Here is a 17,756-nt window from a genome sequence, read left to right on the forward strand (position 1 = left end):
TTGTATCACTAGACCCAGGTATATAGCTTCCTTGCAAAAAAATTAGTCTGAAAAATAACATTCCTTCAAATGCAGACATTCTGGACTATTCTGTGACTGTTTTTTACTCTCCATAATCAGAATTCACTTTTTGATCAGAAATCAAATATAGAATTATAGATAGGTCCTTGCAGACAGACTATGTAAATGTGGTTTTAGAAGTGTTCATATGCTGCCAATATTTTTTAAGGAGAAATATGTTCATGAATCCAGGTTTCAAGAGTTCTGACTTACCCATTTTGGCATTTTCCCTCCATCAGGATCATGGTGGTGATACTGCAAAACGATGACTGTCACCACAACAGAACAACCAACAATGATCATTGTACTGGCAAAATACTGAGCTGCAGAGAGAACAGAATCACTTAGCCATAGAAAGTCATCATCATAATTCTTTAGTGTGTATCTGCACCAATAATAAAGAAAACAGACCGAGCTACTCTGTTTTCATTTACTGCAAGTAATCTCAATTAATTGGAAAGAGTTCTGAAGAGCAATGACCTTCCTGCAATGACCTTCCTAAGTGTCAAGCCCCTGGTAGACAGGAGATGACATGTCCCCAGGTGTTTGTCTATGCAGAGCAAGTTTAGCTCTGCTTGTAGAGCCTACTTAGCCAGGTACCTGCAAGGAAAATAGATCTAATGAATGAAAAGAACATTGGACTTAGCATCAGAAGAACTGGTGTCAAATCCCACTCTACTGCTCCTTAACTGAATAACCTCTCTGAAACTGAATTCCCTCTTCTATTAAAATGAGAATAACTCTCAAACTAATATTAATTTATATTGTACTTTACAAATACTACCTCATTTTAATGTCACAACAAAGCTGTAATTATCATCCTCATTTACAAATGAGAAAACCAAGGCTAAAGGTCTTGCCCAGGGTCATGCTGTTAGTATCTAAGACCCAGGACTTTTGTTACTCCATGTGCAGCCATCTGTCCCCCACTCTACCTTCTTACCTTTAGTTTTCTCTTGCGTGACATGGGAACAATAAGTGCAAAGAGTAAAATCCTGAGATAAAATGTTATACTATTTGGTAAACCTCAGATATAAAATATCTATATAAATGCTAGCTCTAATTATCACTGTTATTATTAGCTACCTCAATACCAATTTGAGCAACTGAAATGTGAACTTATATAAACATGTTTTCATTATTATTATTACTACTATTATTACATAATTTGGTAATCTCCTTTAAGAGAGGGGGTTATAAAAAAGACTTGGTAGATATGGATTTGGAAACCATTTCAGAAAGTAAATGAATATCAGAAGTAATAAGCATAATGAATAAAATAAAATCTATTTGGCAGCATTACAATATAGTGCAGTTGAAAGAAAAAAGAATTGGGTATCAGAGAACCTAAATTCATAGTCCAGCTCCACCATTTTCTATATAGGAATATATGGCAAGTCATTTTTGAGTTTCAGTTTCCTCATCTATAAAATAATAAGATAATTGAACCAAATAACCTCTAAACTTCCTTCCACCTCTCATCTAATCCAACTTTCCCAAGTTTGAGCCTTAATCAAATAGCCCACTCCTTCTGTAGCAAGTTGATAGCTAGGAAGCACAGTGAATAGAGAACTGGGCCTGGAGTCAGAAAGACTCATCTTCCTGAATTCAAATCTGGCTTCAGACACTTTCTAGCTATGTGACCATGGGCAAGTCATTATACCCTGTTTGACTCAGTTCCTCATATCTATGATAATCTGGAGAAGGAAACGGCAAACCACCCCAGTATCTTTGTCAAGAAAACCCACAAAAAAGGGACATGACTGAAAAACAACTGAACAACATTCTAAAGTTAAAGACTGTTAATAAATTGGGTCAAAAACCTGCAGGACTAACCTTATAAAAATAGCAAATTTCATTTTATGATTTTTATTAGATCTTTTTCTCCATGACCATAAAGTACAAAGAAATTCACAAAGATCATCAGCTTTGGGAAGTCTCACATCTATGATTTAGTAGAGAAGTTCAAGGGAGCTTCCCAGGGTACAGGAATGATGTGGCTTACCAAAAGTCACATAGCTAACAGAAAACTCAGTGTTTTTCTTGAGTCCAAACCCAGTATTTCAACCACTATGACCCACTGCCTCCCCTGTCCATAATGCACAATCCTCCAGGATTTCCTATTAGCTAGAATACACTAATAATGGAGAATCCCTTCTCTCTGTGTCTCCCTAACCAACCTCTTGCATATTTTGCCTTACCTATTAATGGTACTGAATCAGATGTCGCAGGCATGATTTCTGCCACAAGCAACATGAAGACAGTGAGAGATAGTAAAACCGTTATTCCTAGAGCAAAACAAACAGTGCAGAATTAAAGAAAAAAAGGCGGGAAGTTCTGCCAAGAACTGAAGACACCATCCCTCATTTAGAATAACTCCTCCTACGATGCATATTATCTATGTGATCAGACAACTCACCTACCCTCTCTAAGTTTCAAATTCCTCACCTATTAAAAAAAATGAGAATGATAAAATCTGCATTCCTTAACTCTTGGGGTTATTGTAAGGGTACTACTTTCAAAAACTCAAAGTGCTGTAGGAAAAAAAATTCAAGCTATTTGTTTTTCCTTCTTTATTTACTTCACTGGGAATTTCTCCAATTTTCTTCCTTGTTATATGACCATAAAGACCCTCCACTGTTTTAAAACGGCCTGGCAAGTGACTTATCACTGGACTCAATTCTCCAAAGGGACTCAATCACTCCCTGGAAGCAAGTTATATCCTCAGGGGACACAGTTACTCTTTCAGGCCAGGAGAAGATAATTTAAAAACATTGTTGCTGCTGGACTAGAATGTTAGAATTTAAATTTGTAGTTTCAAGATATCCCAAGTCTATAAAAAACCCTCCAACAGAAAAATACCAGATGAAGAAAATTTAATCATGTCCAAGACATTTTGATGACCCAGTTAATGGTCCATAGTAAGAATGTTCCATTGATCTGGCTAAAACTTACCTCTCTACAACTATTTTCTGCTATATTGTGATTTTAACACATTTTTTTTTTATGCTATAGATCCTTTATATTTTTTGTGTCATGAATCTCTTTGGTAGTGTGATGAAACCAATGGACTCTTCAGGACAATTTTAAATTCACATAAAATATGCTTATGTTTTATATTATTTATTATATTTTAATATTCTGTTTTGTTTTATATAATTATATATATTTATATTATAAAGGAGATCCATTTTATTGAATATTATTATCATAATGCTATTTTTAAAGTACACAGACCTCTGTCAATCAATAAACACTTATTAAGCACCTAATATTTGCAAATCATTTATCTAAACACTGAAGATACAAAAAGAAACAAGAAGGTTCTGTTTAGGAGAACATAGTTTAATAGGGGAGAGAGCATGCAAACAACATTGCACAAACAAAATACAGGAAAATGAACAGAGGAAAGGCACTAGAATTAAGGGGGATCAGAGAAGGTTTCCTGGAGAAGCGGGGGAGTCTAACTGGGACTTGAGGGCAGCCACCAGGAGGCAGAAATGAAGAGAGAGAAAGCTTTCCAAAAGAAAATGCTCAGTCAGCATTAAAGTTTTTTGCTGTATTCCTTGTGCAACCTTGGACAAGTCATTGATACTCTCTAGGCTTCTGTTTCTACATTTCTGAAATAAGAAGTTGGATTAATCTATTTATGTTTTCTTCTAGCTCTAAAGTTTCTGATTCTACCTAATTATTATTTTCAAGAACTTATTTACAAGTATGCAAGGAAAAAGTGGAGAGTCCATCACAATTCTAGTTGGATGACCAGGATGGAGCAATTCCTTTTATTCATCTCTTCAACTTTCTCACTCAAGTCTATTAACCCAAGTTTGAAAACCGTCCTCCAAAAATAACAATAATCCTTCAATACTTTAAGGGCCATGATTTTTGTCATTGTAGTTCCTCATTCCATCCACAGAACACAACCTTGTACACATTAAAAGTGAATTACTAGGGGCGGCTAGGTGATGCAGTGGATAGAGCACTGGCCTTGGAGTCAGGAGTACCTGAGTTCAAACCCGGCCTCAGACATTTAATAATTACCTAGCCGTGTGGCCTTGGGCAAGACACTTAACCCCATTGCCTTGAAAAATCTAAAAAAAAAAAAGTGAATTACTGGAGTCAAAAAAGTAATCTCCCTGTGGCCCACTTAGAAATGAACCCACCCAAATTCAGCAAGGCTGGTGCTGGGTTGACAAGTATCCAGTTTATACCTGAGTCACACTCAAAGCCTTTCCAGACTGGTAGGATCTGCTAGAACTTTTGTTTCTCTGACATTGCTCCTGAGAATTCAGGATTATTGTAGTACCAAGAGGCCTTGGAAAAGGATAAGAACATTTGGTTTTGGTCTGAAATTGATTTTATTGGTATAAAAAACTCCCAGTGAAGATCAGCACCTTCTCTGTGACCTACAGTCTTAGAAAATTGAGTGGAAGCCCTGAGGGGTTAAGCAAACTTAATCAGAGTGACAAAGTCAATTCTGTATTTTTTGTTGTTTAGTCATTTCAATTGCATCCTTAGAAGCAACATTCAAGCCCAAATTTAAGACCTCGAGACAAGCTCTCTATTATATAATAAAATAAAATAGTATAAAAAAGACTCATTTTAAATCAAACCAATCAATATCCCAGGAGTACATCCAAGATAAAGGACAGGTCTGTGTAAGATATCTCATTAATTATAAATGGTAATATGCTATGAAAATGCTTAATTCTCTTTGTCTTAAAGCAATCAAAGCAGTTCTAGTTTCTTAATTCTGTACTTCTTTTCTTTCTGATTACTACATGGTGACATGAATGATACAAATAATTAATTCATTTATTTAATCAACAAGTATTTATTATTTGGGGTCATGAACTCTGCTAAATGTAAGATCAAGTCAACAAAACAAACAACAAAAAGAAAAACCTATCCCTACCCTCAAGAAGTTATGACACTATTTGGGGAGTAGAGTGATGAAAGGGGGTTGAGAAAGACAAGAAGAATAATCATCAATGAATGCAAAATATGTACATAGTAAATGTAAAGTAATTGGGATGATTGTATTAGCAGCTGAGATGTAGTAAATGATACTTGAACAGAACCTTGAAAGAAACTAGAGATTCTAAAAGTTAGAAGTGAGGAACAAGTGAATTTCAGGTATAGGGGATAGCTTATAAAAAAGGCAGAAAGAATAAAAAAGGGGAAAAAAGAATGGCAGGAAGATAGAAAATGGAAGTTGAGATATATATTTATACATATATATACATATATATATATATATAAATATATGAAATATCATTAGGAGACCTATAGTAACACTTGATTAGGACACAAAGTCAAAAGCATCATTACTTCTCTAGTTCCCTCTATCAATGTTCAGTACCTCCTGGGTATTTATTTTCATTCTGTATGACCCTGGAGAAGGGTACTAAAACAGGATCATATCTTTAATCATTCAGTGGTGACTGTTGGGTAGTTTCTGTCAGATATAACACCTAAGCAATGTCCTAAAGCAGAATCCCTCATTGTCATAGTGGAGCATAGGGAGTAATAGTTCCTTCAGATCACAAGGCTACCTACTGTGGGAAGTATATGATAACCAATTAGCACAATAGTATTTTGATTTTATGGTTCAAATAGTGAATTCTCCTTTAATTTAGACAAAGCAGTATGCTGCCTCTTTTCTGACCAGCAAGAATTCTACATCCCTGACAAAGCTATTATCCTGTCCTTGATGATGTTTCCCTGCACTAAGAATTCCCCCTTCCAATCTATTCATGGTATTTACCAAGTGAGATTTTCTCTCCTGAGTCTGCAGGAAGCAAAAACACTAATAAGGCAAGTGCAGATATCAGCACGCACGGGATGAGAAGATTAAGGCCATAATAGAGTGTCCTGCGTCTCATGGTCACGGTAAATGTTACATCTGGGTACGGTTCTTTACAGCAATCATAAAACCTCTCACTCCTCTTTCCAGGAATTTCTAGGTAGAAAAAGAAGGAAAAATAATAAATTAGTAAAAATTCTTTTGTGCTTATCTAATTTTTTAAAAGGTCATATTCTTGAAAAAAAGCATTTCTTTCTAATCCTGTTTTTTTTTTCCTCTTTAGGAACACTTTAAAAATCAAGAAACAAAAACAAGAGCAACAGATTGGTAGAATCCAAAAATTTCATTATTCTGTATTCCCACTAACCCAATCAAAACCTCATTAAGTTCATATCACTATTTGTTTGTATTTGTAAGATTTGTAAAATCTTAAATTTTAGTTCCCTTAAATTCACATATGCACATCATCACCCACATTTATACACTGTTGCTCTTAATTCCCTTAATAATACCTGCATCTTTTCTAAATGAAGAATTGCTTTTTTGAGAAGGAAAAAAATGCAAATAAACAAAGAGAAATAATTTTATCAGATATTTGAACGAGAGCCAGATACTTATTAATCTTAGAATTTCTAACACTTTGGAAAGAAAGCAAAAAAACCAAAGAACTAAAAATAGCTCATTTAGAAGCTCAAAAGAAAAAGGCTAGTCTTTTCAATTCAAATTTAATTGTACTTGATGATGAGATCAAATCTTGACTTCACCACTTATCACCTTTATGATTAATTTGCTTACTCTCTCGGTCTCAGTTTCCTCATCTGTAAAATAAGGGAGTTGAAGTAGAGAACATTTAGGATCTCTTCCAAATCTTAAACTATGGCCCTATGATTCCTTATTCTAGTTCTGCTTCTCATTTTCTACAAGTGATATAAATGACCTGCTTTTCTTTTCCAGTGGATTTAAGTTGTAAGTAGTAATTTACAGAGTTTATTTAGCTTTGGGGAGGGCAGTAGAAAATCATATCTAAAACTGAATTTCCTCCCTCAATTCACTTCCATCTTCAACTTTTCTATTTTCTATTAACACATAACCACCATTCTAAGATTTCCTAGGCTTACTACCCTTTAACTTTAGCTTCTTTCTCTGCCTCCTTCCCTTCCCCAAATTTGTCTTTATCTTATGAACTTTCAAATTCTTCTATCCTTCCTTTCTTAATTCCTTCCTTCCAGAATCTAGCCCTTCCTCCTTATTTCTAAATTCACCCTTGTTCACATCCTTATCCCATCACACCTGGGGCAAGCAGTGTGGTAGAGTTGCAAGAAAACTGGATTTTTTCAAGATGAACTGAATTTGAATTCTAGCTCTGTGCTTACTGCCTGTGAAAACTTGGTCAAATAATTTCCTTTCTCAGGTCTTAGTTTCTTCTTTGTAAAATCATGAAATCGGATCATTATAAGATGTTTTCTGAGGTTACTGTAAGTTCTAAATCAATGATGGCTACAAAAGTCCCCTAGCCGTTCACCATGCCCCAACTTCCTCCTCCCTCTGTCTCACACAGCTCTGTTAGAACTATCACTTAATACACTATTTTTGTCCCTTTATCCTTCTGCATAAGTATCTATAGTAGCTTTCAATTGATCATCAGATCAAATACTAATGCCTCTGCCTTCCACTTAGAAGTCAGAAATTGATGCTATCTTATGAAAAGATGGCATGGCCTCATGTAGAGTACTGGACTTGGTTTCAGAAAGACCTGAGGTCAAATTCTAATGTATTTACTAGCTGTGCGACCCTAGGCAAGTCTCTTAACCTCCCCAATACTCAATTTCTACAAAATTAACAGATTAGATTTGGAGATCTCTAAGGTCCCTTTTAGTTCTAAATTATGGTCCTATGAGCTATCCAACCTGGTGTCAAATTATCAATCAACAAACATTAAGTGAAAGCACACTATGGCCCAGGCATTGGGTTAAATTGTTAAATATGTTCCCCTAATATGGCCCTTCTATTCCAGTCCCTTACTTTTGATCTTTTTATTCCGAACTTTCTAACTTTTCTCATTCTGTTCTCCTTCAAGAAATGACTTTCCTCTCCCTCTCATGTAAATCAAATTCTAAATTTCCAGCTCCAGATTTGCCTCCAATCTTTCCTAATTAAACCTACCTTATAATAATTGTTCTTTGATCACATAATCACACAGCTCACATCAAGACTTGAAAATGTTTTCTAGTTTTTTCATGTCCATCTCTCTGACTTGATAAGATTCCAGTTTATTCAAGGAATTTAGGGAATTTTATTGTTCAGTCAAGTCCAACTCTTCACTGACCCCCATGGACCATACTGTCCATGGGATTTTTTTTTTTGAAAGATACTGGAATGATCTGCCATTTTCTTATCTACTAGATAAAGGAAAACAGAAGTTAAGTGACTGGCCCAGGATCACACAGCTAGTAAGTATCTGAGGTGGGATTCTGAACTCAGGGTCTCCTGTCTCCAGACTCAGTACTCTATCCAATGAGCCACCTAGCTGCCCTAGAGATGGGGCAGTAACTACAGCAAACACACGGAACAAGTGAATACAAAGCTATACAAAGGAAGCACGAAGAACTAAGGGACTTGTAAATGATGAGGAAGCACTTGACCTGAACCTTGGCTGGATATAGGAATTTCAAGAGGAGGAAGAGATAAAGAGTAAGAGTATTGCATGTTGGGGGGGGGTGACACAAAGTGGGAATGACAAGGAGTCCAGTATGACTTGAATATAGATTGTATGGGGAAGAGAAATGAGAAATAAATCTAAAAAGATTAATTGGAACCCAATTATAGAAAAATGCTTGTTCTCCTTTCAATTTCAACTTAATTGCAGTTGACCTAGTTTCAAATCTTGACTTTGTCACTTTCTGCCTTTGTGACTACTTTGCTTATTCTCTCTTGATCTTGATTTTTAAAGAAGATATATTAAATCCTAAAGGTAAAATAGAAGGATCTTTTGAAGTTTCTCGAGCAAGGAAGCAACACAACCAGAGTTATGCTTTAGGGACATTAATCTGGCAGTAGTTTCGAGAATTGACTAGAGAGGGATAAGTTGAGGATAAGTTCTGGATCTTCTACTTTTTAAAAATTTTATTTATTTAATTTTATTTTATTAAGGCAATGGGGTTAAGTGACTTACCCAAGGAGACACAGCTAGGCAATTATGTCTGAGGCTGGGTTTGAACTCAAGTCCTCCTGACTCCAGGGCCAGTGCTCTATCTACTGAACTTCTTAGCTGCCCCTTGGATCTTCTACTTTTGAATCCATTACATAACTCTCAGAAGTCCTGACAATATGCCAAACTCTTAATAAACGTGTTTGCACAGATTTTTAGACCAGCACGAATGAGAATGTTTAAATCTTCTGTATTTATACTATAAATTAATTGCATTCCTTAAGCTAATAAATATGATGGGCTTACCAACTAGATCCCATTCTCCATTTGAGATATAGCCAGAAATGTCTGCTTCTTGCATCTGTAAATCCAGGGACCATCCTCCATAGGACCACGATCCAAACTTTAATTTGCACTGTTGCACATCAAAGGGAAACCAGCGCACATCAATGTAACATGAACTCTTGAATATGCCTAGATTAATTGAAGGATAATCAAAGGGAAAACAAAAAGTCAATGCAACATTTACAGCATCTCAGCTCAAATCAAGCAGTTGTCCTTATAAAACAAAGGGTTTGATGTATAATACACAAAATCCATCATTTGTGAAATTATGAAATTAAACATTATGAAATTAAATGTTTACTAACTTGTTAGATGGATTAGAAGTCACTATGTTAAAATATTTACAAGGTTCCCTTCTTTAACAAAGATCTTCATTCCAGTGCTTCACAAACCGAATCTTTTTTTATGTTCTTTCTGATGTTAATATTCTCTTCATATAGTAGATTGTCATTGATTCTCAGGTCTAAGACAGCCTTGATAAGTCAGCTAATTCATTCTCTACTTCCAGACAGAACCACATGGAAAACTTTTTAGTTTGAGAACTACTATTTCCTTTAAAGTCTCTAAGGAAAAAACACTTTATGTATTTCTACATTTTGGATTCAGTTGCGATGAATTAACTCTTTTCAATAAAATTTTTCCAGAATATCTTTTGCAGATAAAATAAAAGGATGTGGCATTTATCTGAACAATATGAACCTCACCAATACTAGCCTATTTGATCACACTCATTTCAAAATTTAAGAAGAAAGTGAAGAAATTGGAGAAAATCCAGGGCATCCAAAAAATAATGAGTAGAGGATTGAAAGACAGGCTGTCCCAAAAGCCTTATTGCAGCTTTCAACTTTAATCATTTAAGCTTTAATAATTTAAAGTTGTACATGCAAAATATGACTTTGGAAGAAAAAGTTGAGAAATCAATTTTCTAGTTAAAAGTATATGCAAGGTCACTGCAACTAGCCAAAATCCCATAAACACCAAACAAGATGTAATGGCCTTAAATTGTGAAAAGAGGGATTTTGACTGGGAATAAAAATTTCCTCCTAACAAGGGCTGCTAAACCCAGAATTGGTTACCAAGTGACATTCCCTAAGGGCTTTCAGGAGAAGAAATGACACCTGTCTGGAGTAGTTTAAAAGCAGTCCTGTGTGGAGACAGAGAAATGGACAAAATGATAACTGAGGACATAATCAATTCATAAATTAAATTGGGATTGGACAGTCAGCTTGTATTACTCCTCCTTCCTCCAAAATAGGAATTTGGACTAGTATGTCAAATTCCCATGAGAAACCAAAAGTAATTATATCGAAAATAGCTCCATCCAGCTGAATAATCAATGTTCTTCTCCACTGGTGATGACTGAATAATGCTTCCAAAGACTCCTTACACTGGTTGTTGCTACCAATAGGCACAGAGAAAAAACACATACACAGAACAAAAAAGTCATCATGGGACAGATTACAGGATAGCCAATGCTGAGAAGCCAAAATTGCTGTACAAGCTACAAACAAAAAGCAGAAACAGCAGAGTATCTCAAGTTCAAACTCCAAAAAAAAGTTAATGGGAAACTATCTGAACTTTAAATATATATATATATATATATATATATATATATATATATATATATAATATATATAGCCACAAAAATAAGTAAATAATTTCTATCAAAAGTCAATGAAATGTATAACCTAAAACAGATTGCTTGACATCTTGGAGAAAAGAGAAGGGAGGGAAAGAGAGAAAAAATATTGGACCTCAAAATCTTATAACAAAAACAAATGTTGAAAACCATTTTTTCATGTAATTGGAAAAGATAAAATTCTACTTTCCTTTGGTAAATATTAATAAGGAAAAATCTATGGGTAGCCAGGACTTCAGTCACCTTACTTAATTGATATCAAACTCTTTATGTTGCTTAAAATGAAAACCAATCCTAGAAAGTAGGCTAACAAAACCTGGTAAGAAAGAGGAACCTTGATACAGTGCTGCATAATGAAGAGGGAGAATCAAATTCCTTGCTCTGCTACTTACTCCCTTGTGACCTAGAGAGCAAGGTTCACTTCACCCCTCTGGGCTTCAGTTTCCTCAAATTTAGTTGATATAACTGCAAAATTCCCTTCTAACTCTAAATCTATGATCTGAGTACAATTCATCAATTATCTCTTTCTCATTAATGATTAGATTGCAACTTTAATGTATCTCCATTTATTGCTGTTTAGTCATATCTGACTCTTTGGGATCCCATTTGGGATTTTCCTAGCAAAGATACTAAAGTGGTTTTCTTCCTTTTACAGATGAGGAAGTGAGGCAAACAGGGTTAAGTGACTTGTCAGGGTCACAGAGCTGTCTGAGGTCAGATTTGTCATCAGGATGATTTCTTCCCACCTTCAAGTCCAGTACTCTAGCTATCGCACCACCTAGTTGCCCTTGTATTTCCATACAGTTTCTCAACCCTCTGAATACTTAATTTAATAGAAGTATCAACAATAATCAATTCGCCAACTTAATTCAATAGCTATCAATCAAGTACCTTTAGGGTACATTGTAACATAGAAAGCATTTGTGCAACATAGTAAAGATCAAAGTCCTTGTCCCCAAGAAGCCTATAATCCAAGAAGTGTGTGTGTGTGTGTGTGTGTGTGTGTGTGTGTGTGTGTGTGTATGTGTGTGTTGGGGGGGACAGTTTTGTTATATACTCAATACTGTGTTGAAGGGAGAAATGGATCATATATTGATTCTACAGATTGGAGAATGAGTGGAGCTGGGAAAACTTCCTTAAAAATTATGAATTAGGGCAGCTAGGTGGAATAGTGGATAAAGCACGAGCCTTGGAGTCAGGAGTACCTGGGTTCAAATCCGAGCTCAGACACTTAATTACCTAGCTGTGTGGCCTTGGGTAAGCCACTTAACCCTGTTTGCCTTGCAAAATGCTAAAAAAAAATTATGAATTAAATCAATCCCAAAGTGAACGAATTTCAGAGAGACCTAGAAAGGGATAAGGATTAAAAATATCTTATTGACTTATTTATTAACACTTTTGGTTCTGCTTTGTTTAAAGCTGTTTTATGAGTTAAAGGGGGGAAAAGGATGTGGTGTGGAAGGCAGTCCTGGCTTTGTCTGAGATTCAGAATCAAAAGGGGAGAGACCTGACCTGTGGAGAAGATATAACACAAACAATATGAGAAAGCGACAGTAGTTTTATTTACTGGAAAGTAATACTGGAGTTACCTTTGACAAAATGAGGCTATCATGTAAGCCAAATGAATCCTCGTTCAATGATGCAGATCTGTGATATACCTGGACAGTGCACGTTTAAATTTTTTTCTAAACTAACATGCACACACATACACACATATGAAAACATATCTTACCTGGAGGGAGGTATTGACAATGTCCTGAAGAATTCACTAAAACATTGGTATGAAATGTAGCATCAAATCGTTCATCAGCACTAGGAAGAGATGAAAGTAAAAACAAATTATGATATGTGGCTATAATGAAATTCCAATGTGTCATAAAAAAGAAGTGGGAAAGATTAGAGAAACTAATGCAGAAGAAAAATAGTAGAACCAGGAGGCTAATTTATCCTCAACCACAATATTGTAAAAACAACCAATTTTTAAAAATTTAAGAATGCTGATCAATGCAAGGGCCAATTGTCATGGTTCTGTAGGACCAATGAATCTACTTATTTCCCTCAAAGTGAGGCACTAGACTAAATATGGAAAATGAGATACACATTTTTAACATGACAAAAGTAGAAATCTGTCAGTTTGACTATGTATAATTGTTACAAGAGTTCTGTTTTCATTTTACACTTCTGGGGATGGAATTGAGAGGAAAAGAAAATAAATGCTTGCTAATTGGAAATGATTTTTTTTTAATTTCATAAAGCCAGTGCTAATAAGGAGTTAATTTCCTGAGTGATCCCTATATTGGTAATTAATATGGTCAGATTAACTTGGACATCATCCCTGAAAAGACAACCCATGATCCAGGGCTGATTTGGTCACAGTCAGCACAAACCCAGATATTCCCTGAGCAGTGTACTGAGTGAGACAATTCCTGCCCTCATTTCATAAGTGTGAATCACTTTGCATGCATATGACTATAGACAGATTTTCTTAACATCAAGTAACCAAGAAGATACACCTTATCCATTTCTAATGTAAGTCAGGCAAAGCCCATTTTTTAATCGTCTGGGCCCAATTCAAATCAAAATCAACTCTTAAATGAGTTTTGTTCATGTGAAAGAATCAAGAATATAGCTCTTTAAAAATGAAACTTGGTATTGGAAATAAGAAGGGTAGCCAATACTTTTGAGGATGGGATGGTAGGAGAAATTAGGCTGTCATAAAGCTGTCAAAGGATGCCCTAGACATCCTTCTATAATATTCTGAGAGGGGTAAGAAAAGCTAGGTGGTGCAGTGAAAAGAGCACTGGTCTTGGAGAAAGAGGATTGTAATTCAAATCCCCCCCCCAGACACCATTTACTAGTTGTATGACCTTGAGTAAGTCACTTAACCTTTATTGCTTCACATCCAGGGTCATTTCCAGTCATCCTGATTCATATCTGGTCACTGGACTCAGATGACTCCAGACAAAATGAAGCTGGTTACTTAGCACAGCGTCCCTCATTCAGATCCCCTTCATGTGTTTGTCATGGTATCACCTCCCTGATATCATGATCTTCTTTGAGAATGAAGAACAAATACCAGATCTGAGGGGGTAAGGAGGAGGCTATACATTGGCATTCTCACATATGTGCTCTTCAATTGGATAAATGCAGCTTTGCTCAGGTAGAAGATTGGCCTGGACCACTGAACTGGGGCATGGAAGACAATGTCAATCTCTCCTCTCTTAGGAGCTCTCCTGGCTACTTCATCAGCAGTTTTCTGGTACAGCAATGAAGAGAAGAACCTTAATCAGGAATCAAGTTCTCATCAATGAAGCCTCCATTTGAGAAATCTTGACTCCCCTTTGGTACCTCACAAGGGAGGTAAAGTTAGAACCAACTTGGAGAGGGAAAAGTGCTGATCTGAGGTAAATAGCACTGGCCTCACATCTTAGATTTGCTATTTACAATCCATGTAATTCTGGGAAAGTCACTTCTCCTGGAACCCATTTCCTTCATTTGGAAAATGATGGATTGGACGAGATATCCTCTAACATTACCTTCCAACTCTGTATCCATGGTCCCTTCTGCTTAGCTACTCCATAAAAAAAATCTCAGATAATTTTTCTCAGCTTACCCCCCCATGAGAGGTTCATCTTTGGTGTTGCTGCTGCAAAGAGAATTGGGGGGGGGAGAAGAATCACTATTGGTTGGGATAAGTTTCATAGATGAAAGCAATATGTCAACTGGACTATGGAGTATCCAAAGGATTTTGAGATGCAAAAACAGAATAACTAAGTTTACTGGCTTATAGTATGCAAATTTGATTCTCTTCATTTTTTTAACTGGCATATATGCCCTTCTCCAACACTGTAGAATGTCTCTGTTTCTCTATAGTCAGTTCTTCCCTCATTTAAATCCAATTCACTTGGAATTCATGGCATCACCTTACTGATGTTACAGGTCTTTTCAAGGACAAACAACTGTAGTCAGTTCAAACTCCTCAAGGGAGAGAATGTTTGGGGTTTTTTGCTTTTTTCTGTCTCCCCCAGGGCTTAGCACAAGTATCTGCCACAGAGCAGGCCCTTAACTTGACTGACTGATAATAAGTCAACAATCCTATCTGTTTGCTGTCTGTGTTTCCTGGGTCCAGTGACTAGAACTCATAAAGGGTATTTAGTTCTTTCTTACTATGCCCTAGATAATCTCAGGGTATCCCCTGCTTATTATCCATTTTTTTTGTTCTGTCCTTTCCAATACAAAGATCATTATCTTTGACAAAGAAAAGAGAATAAACATAAAAAAATAGAAAATAAGACAGAAAAATAAAGAAAAACAAAATAAAAGTTGAGCAGCTCCATTTTCTCTGCCAGTTATTCCCATTTTATCCATCCAAAGCTGTGGTCCTATGCTGCTTTAATCCACATCTGTTATCCTTAGTCTCAGCTCACTCTGAGATCTTTAGTCCTCCTGATTCTTTTTTTTAGAATCATACAGTGATTTTTCATAAAGTTCTGTGAATCCTTGGCATCTAAATGAATGATTGGATGAGCCAGGCAGTCGGGTAGTCAACAAGCAATGATTGAACATTTACTATATGATAGGCACTTACTAAGAACTGAGAATAACAAGAGCAGTACAAACACAGCCTCTGTCCAAGGAATTCACATTCTAACAGGGAAAAACACATGCAAATAATTATCTATATATTATTTATTTTTATTTGCATGTGGAGCAGTGTCAAACTCAAATAGAAACAGGTCTTACATAAAGATTTGGGAAACCACAAAATAATTTTATCTATTTTAAAATTTATTTTTCAAGCATTTTACAATGATATTTTAATCTGATTCAGGCTGCTCTATGAAGTGTTATATCTCTTTTAAAAGAAAGATAATCTCAAAGAGGAAAGCACTAGCAGTAGGGGACCTGAAAAGGCCCCCTATAGAGAGTGGGATTTGAGCTGAATTTGTAAGGAAACTGGTTAATCATCTTAAGCTTCTACCCAAAGACTCAAAGGTGGAAATGAGGAGAAAGAATATTTCAAGAATAGGGGAAAGCCTTGGAAAAGACTTAGGAATGGGAAGATAGCATGTCCCATACAGAGAATAGCAAGCCCATTGTCACACTGATTCATGGAGCTGTCCAAAGACTAGAAAGGTCATTGCAAAAAATTTTAAGTGTCAAAGTCAGCATTTGATATTTGATCCTAAAGGTAATGATAGGTAGCCATTGGAATTCATTAAGGAGAAGTGTGACATAATCAGACCTGCATTTTAGGAAGATCACTTTTGCAGCTAATTGAAAAATTAAAGCAGAGAGACCAATCAGAGAAGTCTTACTATAGTCCAGGCCAGATATTACAATGTCAAAGTTGTGGCCACCAAAAAATCACAAGTAATGATATAGAATGTAATGATCAGACTCTCTGATCCATCTGATACTAGTACTGAGTACCAAGCCATCATGTCAGGGATGGAGCCTCATTTCCCAGTTAGCCTTACCATGAGGGGCATGCAGATGTGAGAAAAGTACAGAAACTCTTCCTCTGACTGATGAAATCATGAACAGTTGAAGACAGACAAATATCCCCAAGTACAGTCACATCATGCCTATTGCTATAATAACTCTGGCTGAGGTTCACTAGCTCCAAAGTTTATAGTCTATAGAAAATACTGTCAGGGTGATTGATCCCTTGAGTTTCGACATTCCATTTTTTTCCCAGAGTACATCTGCCTACAGATTGTTACATTTTCTGTAGAGAAGTGAAAACAAGTTGAATCTACTGAAGAACAATGCCTACCCTGTCTGACACTGAATGAGCTTCCAGAGGGTCTGAAGAAGCTCCAGATATTTATAGAGTGGACAACAATGGCATGCCATGCCACTACAAGATGGCACCTCTATACTTCAAATGTGAGCAGTTACTTGTGGATTGATTAGTTCTTTTTTATATAGTCAGCTTTTGGAAGAAGTAAAGGCAGGGTTGGAACAAGGATTATGAGAGAGTTATAAATACAATGATAGCTCAGTCAATTGAGTCCCCTTCCCACTGTTTCTGTATAAATACATATATATATATATATATATATATATATATATATATATATATATATATAGAGAGAGAAGAGAAAGAAGAGAAGAGAAGAGAAGAGAAGAGAAGAGAAGAGAAGAGAAGAGAAGAGAAGAGAAGAGAAGAGAAGAGAAGAGAAGAGAAGAGAAGAGAAGAGAAAAACAGTTCTTCAAGCCATCATGTGAGTCTTCCCCCTTTGATATTCACTGGAAAACTTAGGAATTTAAGCATATCTTTGAGGATATGTAGAAGTAAATTCTGCATTATATATTGTATCCACAAGCCTCTCAGAAATCATTTTTATTATTAAGGTTAAGCTAATTTTAAGCATGTTCTGCTTGAAGGAAGGGTTCTTAACCTGTAGTGTCATGGACCCCTTCTTAGAAGTCTGGTAGACTCTTCTCAGAAGAATGTTTTAAAATGCCTAAAATAAAATTCATAGGATTATAAAGAAAACTATTTTATGAATGATATATAGAAATATATTATGTATATCATAAATATATAAATTATATATATAATAATGAAATATATAAATAAATGTATAATTTTTAAATGTATAAATAAATGTCACATAAATTTTAATTTTCAAAATATTTTTAAAAATTCATGGTCCCCAGATTAAGAACTCCTGGCTGAGAAGGAAGGGGGGGGTAGACAGTTTCCTCATTGTTTCAAAATGCTCTAATACAAGTCATTTTGTTGCTAC

General features: G+C 35.7%; 1 protein-coding gene across 4 annotated transcripts in view; it reads right to left on the reverse strand.

The window, feature by feature from the left end:
• LOC141521711 (neuronal acetylcholine receptor subunit alpha-7) overlaps positions 1 to 17,756 on the reverse strand; it is a 174,263-nt gene that overhangs the window by 11,550 nt on the left and 144,957 nt on the right. For 2 of the 4 annotated variants that reach the window (XM_074234543.1, XM_074234545.1), the window contains 5 exons: positions 12,731 to 12,810; positions 9,321 to 9,488; positions 5,828 to 6,022; positions 2,262 to 2,348; positions 274 to 383 (listed from right to left, as the gene is read on the reverse strand). In XM_074234543.1, the coding sequence (XP_074090644.1) occupies positions 274 to 383; positions 2,262 to 2,348; positions 5,828 to 6,022; positions 9,321 to 9,488; positions 12,731 to 12,810 (640 nt within the window). Of the gene's footprint in view, positions 1 to 273; positions 384 to 2,261; positions 2,349 to 5,827; positions 6,023 to 9,320; positions 9,489 to 9,664; positions 9,847 to 12,730; positions 12,811 to 17,756 lie in introns of those variants that run through there. The other 2 variants (XM_074234546.1, XM_074234544.1) reach the window with 2 other exon arrangements.

This window comes from Macrotis lagotis, chromosome 4 (genome assembly GCF_037893015.1).
Source record: "Macrotis lagotis isolate mMagLag1 chromosome 4, bilby.v1.9.chrom.fasta, whole genome shotgun sequence".
Taxonomy (NCBI): Eukaryota; Metazoa; Chordata; class Mammalia; order Peramelemorphia; family Peramelidae; genus Macrotis; species Macrotis lagotis.